The sequence below is a fragment of the Engraulis encrasicolus genome, chromosome 1 (genome assembly GCF_034702125.1).
Source record: "Engraulis encrasicolus isolate BLACKSEA-1 chromosome 1, IST_EnEncr_1.0, whole genome shotgun sequence".
Classification (NCBI taxonomy): domain Eukaryota; kingdom Metazoa; phylum Chordata; class Actinopteri; order Clupeiformes; family Engraulidae; genus Engraulis; species Engraulis encrasicolus.
The window spans coordinates 42,606,374-42,617,225 of NC_085857.1; the positions used below are offsets into that span (position 1 = coordinate 42,606,374).

A 10,852-nucleotide genomic window follows, 5' to 3' on the forward strand; every position below is an offset into this window, starting at 1 on the left:
ATGTAGAGCTATTTTTAAGAACCGACAGTCATTTAGTGTCACCTGGAGTTAACCTGAGCTGTTAATGCAGGTAGATTCACTGGGTAACACTTCTGCCTGCCTTAAGGTCAAATAATATTCACAGACACACACACGCAGAGAGAGAGAGAGAGAGAGAGAGAGAGAGAGAGAGAGAGAGAGAGAGAGAGAGAGAGAGAGAGAGAACACAGACTACAGTACACACACAAAGAGAGAGAAAGGACGGTGTCCTGTAGCAACGTGCATGTCCCTTGCTTATTTTCTCCGTGTATTCACCCACAGATGGTAGATGAGGACGAACGTCCACGCCTGGACCCCTTCTGGCAGAACGGCCTTCGCCTGAGCCCGACGGCTGCAGAGGCGAAGCAGAGAGTCCGCTCCAAGAGGCCCAAGAAGAGAGCGCCCCCTATGGGCTGGAGTGAGAAGAAACAGCTTTTCAGCAACTTCTGAAAACCAGCAAGCAGAAAATCCCACCAAAAACCTCCAAATGCTGACAGAAGAGGCAGATTTTATCAAGTGTGAATTATTCTTCTCTGTGTGTATGCTAATTATGAATATTCCTGACCTGCACCTTTCAAGGTCAAGCTCAAGTTCAGGATTATTGTAGCCATTTCAACAGTCTGAAAAATGCATTTGTTATGCAATATGTTTTGGGTTGCTCACATAACAAAGACAACCTGACCAGACAAAAGCTAAGGAGTGATACTACTCTTGGAAAAGTTATGGTGGTTTGTCACATGATTGTTATCTACAAGATCTCACTCTCTTATCACCAAGATCCAGGGAAGCTGACAGGGGGTGACAAAGGAGTCTGTTGTCCCAGGCCCAATGAGAGACGGGGCCCAAAATTGGGTCATCATTACATTGTATGTATTGGATGGGGGGGCCTTTCAGATGACTTTGTCCGGGGAAAAGCTGGCAAAAGTTGTCAGCAGCCCTGCCAAGATCCCACACTGTACTGGACACTTGTTTCAGTACTAATATACGCGAATTACTTCTTCTGAGCCAGCAAGCATTCAACCACCAACACCTTTTCACAGAGAAGGCCTAAGCTTGTGTGAATGCTCTTCTTTGTGTGAATACTAAGTCTGAGAATGTCTGATCTTAACACTTCACTGTGTAAAAGACATAATTATTTGTCACATAATGGTTTATCGCCACTATTATATCAATGATAACTGTATATCGGAAGAGAGGGGTTTAAAAAGGGTGAATATGTTCCTGTCTGTGTGTATGGTAGTTCTGAATATTTTTTAGATGCGTCTTAGCATCTCTATAAGAGGTTATGTCCGTCCGTCGGTCTGTCTGTCGGTCCGTCTGAAATGCATTCCTTAAGTTGTAATTCCCTCCTGTGTCCACAAGGCGGCAGAGTGCATAGATGGACCCATCTTTGTCCGCCTGTCGGACTTTTTACTTTGCTGTTCACTCCTGGAAAAGTTGAAGTTATGTCCAAGATCATCGCACCACACTTCACGTGTTCAACTAGATCACTGTCACTCAACAGGGAGCTCTACAGCCCCCCAGGAGTTTGTTTGAAAAGGTTGAGAACCAATGAACTGGATACATGAGATACCTCCTCTTGGGTTGAGTGCATTACTAAGGACCGAAAGTGTGGATGTGCAAGCAAGCCAAAATGTTTTTGGATGCAACTGAAAATGTGAAGATGAAAATGAAGATTCTCATTGATCCAGGAAGGACAGGTCATGTAATATATATTAAGTGTTTAGTTGTAATTAAGTAACTTGTCTTCTTCTTGAGCTTAAAGACATTTCGTTTTGTTTTGTTTCGTTCATCGTCCATCATCATTTCTGGTCGAAACACTTGTAGTTGAATGGAGAGCAACTGAAAAAAGAAAAAAAATGTTCAGAAAAGAGGGAAACAGGTTGTGTTGAAAAGAAAGCAGAAGTATGTTTTAAGTGTTTTTATCAACAGTATGTTGATTTAAAACAGCCATATAGCTTCATCTGGACAACTAAACAGTGTTAAGTGCAGACACAATCTGGTGTAAAATCTAGTGCTTCCTCCAAAGTCACTCACTAGAAGTCACTTGAATCCTTAACCATTAGACTTGCTCAAGTTATTCATGTGATGTGATGAGCGCCAACCTGATCCTGTGAGAAGTGCACAGTAGATTTGAGTGTTTTTGGCTTTAAGCATTGCATTCAAGCCTAAGGCACCTGCAGAAAAAAACGCCTGCTGAATGCCTAGGCTCTTTTTGGGAAAATCTGCCCTCAGTCTATAAAAACCTAAACATCCTAGCCTCTGAGGCACACAAAAACATGAAACAAGTTACATTTAAAATCTAGGATCCTCCTCTTGCTTTAGACTGTGTTCCAGCTCTAACATATCCACCTTTTTAATAAACAAAACTCAAATGTCAAGAGCGTGGATGCAGCGTTTATGCCGTGCCAAGCACCTAGGTCAATGCAGCACATACACAACATCAGGCTTAACTGGGTTAAAGCACATTAACAGATACATTGGATTCAGCCATCACTGTACATGCTTTGAGGACACACTTAAGTCAGTGGTTAATTCAGTGGAAGTTTCTGTAAGTCAGTAGCGGCAGGCCTGGATTAATGCACAGGCTAGATATGGCTGCAGGGGGCCCCTGAATGGCCATCAGTGAAAAATATCAAAATTGTGACAATGATGCATTATTGAAAAATGTACGTATCTGTTGTGTTCAGTACAGCATGTATGTAGACATGTTATCCTTAATTCCTACAGTAACTCGTTATTACGACACTGTCTATGTAAATGTGTCACGAAATTTGCCTTCTGGAGGAAGGGGACCACATCAACCTGTAGCCTAGGGGCCCCATGCCATCTTAATCAGGCCACGAGTAGGGGTATGGATGTCCCATTAAGAATGTCCCATAATGTTTCTTTTTTTTAAAAGATATTTTCTTGGTCTTTTAGACTTTATTGGTGACAGGACAGTTTGAAAGAGACAGGAAACGTTTGTGAGGGAGAGACAGGGAAGGGCGGGCAAAGGACCCAGGCCGGAATTGAACCCGGGTGGGCCGCATGGTAGATGAGTGCCCTACTGTTAGGCCACGGTAGGGCCAATGTAACTCAGATTCATGACTCATGAGTCATTTAATGGGTCCGAGTGATGATTACCCCAAATGAGTCAGGAGACGCTGTAGGGTCCACTGCGGTCTGCGTCTGCTATCAGAATCTCATCACTAACAAGACAAACGAGGAGAAACTTTGGATTTGTTGGCAAGGAAAGTAGGAAGCATTGAACACGAGGAAGAAGTATTGAGGATCATGGTTCAAGTCAAGTCAGCTTTTATTGTCAGTTTCTTCATATGCACAGGTCATACAAGGAAATTGAAATTACGTTAATCATGGTTGGAGCAGTGACAGGAAAAAAAAAGAAAAGCTGAATGTCCTTTCGGTCACTCAACAGAAGGGTTATATTTATGTTACGTACTTGGAATGTAGTTTGTGAGCCTTGGAATGGAAATGTGTGAACATGTTGCCAAGATGGCTGCTTTTGCATATTGTGAGGGCAAGCCCAAATGGTGAAAAATGGCCATGAATGACAGAGGAGAGCTGTATATTGTATTTACGCCAATGTTTATTTAATAGACAAGTTAAACAAAGGACTTTAACAGGACTTCAGACAGACCAAAACCACCAGATGAGAGCTTGCTGACAAAAATGTTGTTTTTAAAGGCAAAACGTCAACATATGTAGTCACACCGTTGCCATGGCACTTAATGATGTGTGGTGTATTAGCACTCTGTTGTATGTGATCACTTTTCATGTTATCAATAACTAAATATTATTGCTATGCATATCTTTTTGTTTTATTTTTGTTGTCAACACTCAAAATCCTTAATGTATAGGCCTACTTACTCTGTTTTGAAATTTGAGAAACAAAGTGAAGCAAAAGAGTTGGAATATCGCGTTTGACTAATCCCATGCATCCTATAACCATACCTTACATATCTTAATTAAGATTATTTTTAAATCTTTCGATTTTGCTGACCATAATATTGTAGTGAAATCCCTGTTGTATATTACTACATCTCGGATCTGTAATCCTTTGTTTTCTGAATTCTCAACATTGATATTTGTTTGTATTGGGCAATGATACCTCAGGTTTCCTCCCATTTGAATGTGCTGATTTTAAAGATGATGTGGATGTGCTAACATTATGGTCAACCTAATGAAAAAAAAAACAATTGTCGTCACACACTCACGCCTCTTTTCCTCTGCCGGTTTTCTGGTAGGCCTACAGCTTGACACGGCGTGACTCGGCCGCCACTTTTTGCTTGATGATTGAGCTGTGTCGTGCCTATTTGAAAAGCAAAAAGTGGCAGCCGAGTCGCTCTCTGTCAAGCTGTATGTCTACCAGAAAAAGGGCAGTGGAAAAGAGGCATTAGTCTTATTTTTTAAAGTACTGCATGAAGTTCTGAGTGTGTAACTAAAAATTGTTTTTTCATTAAGTTAACTATTGGACCGCCTGGTGCACCTCACCCGGTGTGCGTTTATTAAAACTAAAGAACAACATTATATTCAACACAAATGAAATGTTATTACAGTACAGACTACTGGATGCTTACACGGGTGAATGTCCTTATCACTTTGCATTTTATCACTGGGTTACAAAAGTTGCTACATGATTTTTATTTTTGCTTAATTCCCATCATATCAGAATGTTGCATTTAGTCATTTGTTACTTTGATTTTGAGAACATAAAGGGATTCAAATGAAATATATATTGACATTCCTACTGTGACACCAAGTCAGGTTGGTTATAAAAAGACAATTGTAGCCTATATGATGTATGGTGTAGCCTACACTTCCACTATTAAAGTCTCCAGGCAGTGAATGTTATAAGTCTGTATGCCGTCTACCCCACACTGTGGTGCATGTCAGCAGATTTTTTTTTCTTAAATAAAAAGTATTTTAGTTTTTGACCCATTGTGTCAGATGTTTCACCTTTATGTACACAAACAGATGTACCAGTGAACCTGCTTCTGTCTTGCCTTTCTAAAATTATCTCTAATTATCTTATCAACAAAAAAACACTTACAAGTGATTGTTAATGAGTAAGTAAGAAACGCTATATACATATTTCAGACAGTTATATTATACTGTATATGCAGACACAGCACAGCCGCATCAGTCCTTGAATTTTGTCCTTCAAAGAGCAATGTGGGTGGTTCTGGACAGGGGCCATGAGTGGGTCAGGGCCCCTGTAGCTTTCATCCTGGACCCTGTTGTGGCCCCTGTGCTGAACAGCCAATGACTTGAAATATTGATTTCTAAAAGCATGATATGACATATCTGTACCATATGATGTACATTTTTGTATATGATATATTCATAACACAACATTTAAAAATTGACCTCTTTTGCCTATTGATGTGCACCCCTGAAAAATCTCTGGCTCTGGAAAAATCTCACTTGTTGGTTAATGACTGTTGATGAAGTGTTAATACTGATTTTCTACTAATACTGAGTGTTACCAAAGGTTCAGTCTTGTTGGTGAAGAGCAGGAGTGCAACAACAGGTGTGTGTTTTGGTCTCTGGGCTGGAGTGAGAAGAAACCGCTTTTCAGCCACTTCTGAACCAGTACAGCCAGTCTGTGGCCACATACTGCCTCAGCTCCATGTCTATATATATTTTTTTAAAGATTTTTTGGGGTCTTTTTCGACTTTATTGATGACAGGACTGTATGAGAGGTGGACATAAAGCGAAGGGGTGCAGAAGGGGTCTCACTACACTATGTATTGAGAGGGGGGCTCTTTCAGATGATTTTGTCCCGGGCCTGGCCAAAGCTGTCAGCGGCCCTGCACCAGGATAAAACCAGCAAGTAGCCAGCTGCATAATCTCATCCTATAACAAGAAAAAAGTGTTAAAGGGACACTGTGCAGGAAATGGTCAAAAAAGGTACTGCAACTATGCTGCTCATTGAAACTGGGCTGCCTATTGCCAAATTTGATCTTTACATGAAAGTTTACTGAGTAATAAACAAATATTCTCTAGTATGGTCCAAGTACTGTCATTTTTGCAGCTAAAAATTTTGCAGCTATTTTTGGAAATTCAAAATGGCGGACCATGGAGAAGATCCCCCTTTTCATGTATGAAAAGTGCAATTTTCCCAGTCATAATGAATACTCAGAATTTGATGATGGTGGAAGTATTCATGAAAAAGGTGACATTAGTGAATGGGCAGCATGATTTCTGGAAATAAACAACTAAAAATCTCACACAGTGTCCCTTTAAGACCAATAGACACAAATGTTGTAAAAATCTATTCATGGTTTTGTATGCAGCTTACTCCAAAGTCAGTCACTAAACCAGGGGTGGGGAACCTTTTTCATTCGAGGGGCCACTTCAAATTCATCCGAGAGCCATAAAAGTCCTCCGAGGGCCATGAGCACAAACCAGGATTTCCCCATGCACTTTAGGCCTATATTGAAGGCAGCAACCTTTAAAACAGTCCCAACCTTTTCTAGGTCCCCTGAATATAACTTAATTGTATACTAATTGTAGATTGCAAGATTTCATTACAAAATATGTCGTATTTCATGTGAAGGTGCATAACATTAAAATTACATCGGGGGCAGATAAAACGGCCTCAAGGGCCGCAAACAGCAGTTCCCCACCCCTGCACTAAACTTATGCAGGTTTGCAAGGACAATTGACTCTGTAACCATCAGGTTTCCTTAAACATGGAGTGGAAACCTCCTGCTGGGAGAGATTTGGCTTTGGGTAAATGTTTCAAAGGATGGTACACTTGACTCACTCGTTACCGTAGCCTACATGCCTTGGGGACATGCTCATGTGAACAGAGGCAGAGGCAGACTTTCCATTAGGCAACCCTAGGCAATTGCCTTGGACCCCGACCAAATGTCCTCCATAGGGGCCCCAACTGTCACACCAGTCATGGTAAACACACACTCGATCTTAATTTGTAACGTATGTAAAGTAATCGAATATGAGACAAAACATTGGCTATATGTCTATAATATAATGACTTTTGAGGGCCCGATGTTTATATTTTGCATAGGGCCCCAAAATGGCTAGATCTGCCCCTGCGTGTGAGTGATTCACAGTTAGTGTGGTCTGGATTTCAGTGGAAGTGAATGGAGGTTAATGGGGGGTCCACAAGTCATGACTCATGGGTACTTTAGTTGATCCAGCCGGGTGATTAACCAGGATGAGTCAGGGGTCGTTTCGGTCCAGTGCTATCTGTGCCTGCTATCATCGTCTCATCACTAACAAGACAAATGAGGAGGAAAGCCTTGAATTTGAACTTTGAATTTGTTGGCAAAGAAAGTTGTAGGATTTACGAGACAATCGGGAGCAAGAGTTGAAAAGAGGACTTCCACCATCAAAGTTTTAGAGCCAAATGTTCCGTGTCTGTATGTCCATTCATACTGTGGTGAATAGGCTGACTGTTTCATGCTTCAATTTGAAAACATTTTGTAGATTTGCACTTGTGTCCAGTATCAGATGTTTAACCATCATGACCAGGTATGTACTACTCACTATACAGTTCTAACACATTTTTTGAAAAGTGTAAATCGCAAACGATACATTACACATTATGATGTGCTAGTTTATTACATGCGTGTACTACCTATGCTTCTCCATGCAGACAGTAGAACCTTTTTGCAGGGCAATTGTGTAATTTCTAAGGTAAAATGGGGTATCATCAAAGACTTTTCTGGTGTCCTTTGACAAGAATCTGTTTGAAAAAAACAACAACAAACAAACAAAACAGCTGATACTGCATCCCACAGAACATCACAATGCTCCTAACAAACAACATTATACTAAGAAAGAGGTATATCATTGTCCTGAAAAAGTACTGTGACAGGCTTTAGATAATAGGCAAACAGCAGTACTTCCATTTGTGAAAATGAATTAAGAGGCCAAGAACCACATTTCCCATTATGAACACTTGGGGGCAGCATTGTCAGGTACTGTACTCATACTCTGGTAAAATAAGCACTGTGGTCAATAAACATGTGCTCATAGTAATACATTTTGGAGCCATGTTTCATGATTGATTGATGAGAGACATGTATATCTTTTGACATCGCTATAGGCCTACCGTAGAGCTCTTGCACATTCATCGTTATGAGCGCAATACAAATCATACTGCACCACACATAATATAGGCCTACTTTCAAACAGTTCCAACAACTGACTTGCTTAATTGCTCTGTAACCACTAACTGCTGAAATAAAGGTTGAAAAAAAGAGTTCTGTCCCATTTGAGGTCCATTGGCCTGACTTTTATTTAAGTTCCCACCCAGAGAGAATAGTAATAAACATTTCTGATGGAGACTGGTGTGGGCACAAAATGCCACTACCATACATTCTGGGTGGGAACTTACACAAAAGACTAAGGCATAAGGAGTAGTACAATGCTCGTTTTTTTGGGTTTGTTTTGATTGAAAAAAATATATATTTTTGGGGCTTTTACTTCAACACTTTCATAATGCATGGATGTGTGAGCCATGCATGTGTTTCTCTAAAAGACGGTAGAGTTTGGTTCAATGCAGTGTGTCAGAAGTTACAATCCCACACTAAATATTTCTAGCAATTCACAAAATCAATGAAAATGTGGTGTACATGTCTGGTACACGTACAAGTGTGCACACTAAACAGGCAATGTAATTTCATAATGCACACTGTTCTGGCAGAAGGACCATTGTACTAGTCGTTGAAAAGACTTCACCAGCTTCACCAGTATTACACTACGACATTACACTTAGTCGTATAGGAATGCATTATGACTTGGCCATTGCCAAATTAGAACAGGGGCCATGTCTTAGACAAAATGCTTTTTTTGTGAATGGCTGGAAGAAAGGCTGTGCTGTTTGTGTGGGTATGTGTGGGACTGCGACTCCTGAAGCAGAGTTGGCTGGTTATCCAGCTCTGGGGTGAATTTCTCAAAACCGAAGTTGCTTACTACATTAGCTACTTTGTTGTTTTCAATGCATTTTCCCATTGGCAACTACCGAAGTTGCTAACAGGCTAACAACTTCTCTTTTGAGAAACTCACCCCTGTTTTGTGTGGAGTAGAAATGCGAAGGAGCTGTGAGGGAGCTGTGAGCGAGACGGTAAAGTGTAAACACGTGTGTGTGTGTGTGTGTGTGTGTGTGTGTGTGTGTGTGTGTGTGTGTGTGTGTGTGTGTGTGTGTGTGTGTGTGTGTGTGTGTGTGTGTGTGTGTGTGTGTGTGTGTGTGTGCCAGCAGCACTGAGTGCTTCTCAGGAAGTGTGTTTGGGCTAACGGGAGCCTGTGACTCCATGTGTGTGTGTGTGTGTGTGTGTGTGTGTGTGTGTGTGTGTGTGTGTGTGTGTGTGTGTGTGTGTGTGTGTGTGTGTGTGTGTGTGTGTGTGTGTGTGTGTGTGTGTGTGTGTGTGTTGTATTGTTTCTCAATAATTATTGGTCCTCCCAAATAAAGTAATCAAACTGTGTGTGTGTGTGTGTGTGTGTGTGTGTGTGTGTGTGTGTGTGTGTGTGTGTGTGTGTGTGTGTGTGTGTGTGTGTGTGTGTGTGTGTGTGTGTGTGTGTGTGTGTGTGTGTGTGTGTGTGTACAGTATGCAACCCAGTATGAATCAGTATGAGTGTGTGTGTGTGTGCATGAGTGTGCATGAGTGTGCATGTGCGCGTGGGTGTGTGTACGTCTAACCAACTGTGTGAGGGCGTGCTCATACGGTATATATACGTCCATGTATTCCAGTTCTGCCCGCCCTCTCCTCTACTCCCCTCTTTTCCTCATTTCTCATTGCCGCTGGTTTATTTTTGCAGCCTTGTTTAAATGAACTGGAAGCTTCGGCACTCAAACATCATCACCGTATGTATACACTCCTCTCCTCTCCTCTCTTCTCTTCTCCTCTCCTCTCCTTTCCTCCTGTCCTCTTCTTCTTCTCCTCACTTCTTCACTTCTGGGCGGGGGAAGGAGATGGGGTCCACTTCCTCTCCTGTATCTAACACACACACACACACACACACACACACGCACCTTGCACTTAAATCCCTCATAGATACGCTCCTCACACACACACACATGCCTCTATTTCTCTTTCTCTCTCTCTCTCTCACACACACACCTTGCTCTCTAACTCCCTTCAACATACATACACTTTTCACACACACACACACACACACACACACACACACACACACCTCTATTTCTCTTTCTCTATTTCTCTATTTCTCTATTTCTCTCTCTCTCTCACACACACACACACACACACACACACACACACACACACACACACACACACACACACACACACACACACACACACTCGCCTTGCTCTCTAACTCCCTTCAAGATACACTTTTCACACACGCGCACACACACACACACACACACACACACACACACACACACACACACACACACACACACACACACACACACACACACACACACACACACACACACACACACACACACACACACACAAACATTGCTACACTATGGCTATACATGTTAAAATGAAACATTACAAACACCCCACCCACCACTCTACTTGGACATCCCATTTTCAAATGAAAAATGATTTTACATATTCCCCCCCCCCAAAAATCACACTTTGAGTCATCGAAACAAAAGTCTACACCAGCCACCGAAAATGCCCCCCCCCCCCCCCCCCCCCCCCCCCCACACACACACACACACAAAAAATGTAGTGCTCTTGCTCTCTGGACAATTTTCAAAAATGACAACCCCCATCCCCCCGCCCCCAAAAAAATCTCTCTCTCTCTCTCTCTCTCTGTCTCTCTCTCTCTCTCTCTCTCTCTCTCTCTCTCTCTCTCTCTCTCTCTCTCTCTCTTTTGACAA

General features: G+C 41.9%; 1 protein-coding gene across 2 annotated transcripts in view; it reads left to right on the forward strand.

Annotated features, from left to right (window-relative positions):
* Positions 1–4,217, forward strand: part of LOC134452288 (Na(+)/H(+) exchange regulatory cofactor NHE-RF2-like) — a 36,409-nt gene extending 32,192 nt beyond the window's left edge. For both annotated transcript variants that reach the window (XM_063202647.1, XM_063202656.1), the window contains one exon: positions 301–4,217. In XM_063202647.1, coding sequence (XP_063058717.1) covers positions 301–468 — 168 coding nt within the window. In that variant the 3' untranslated portion in view covers positions 469–4,217. The remainder of the gene's footprint in view (positions 1–300) is intronic.
* Positions 4,218–10,852: the final 6,635 nt, after the last annotated feature.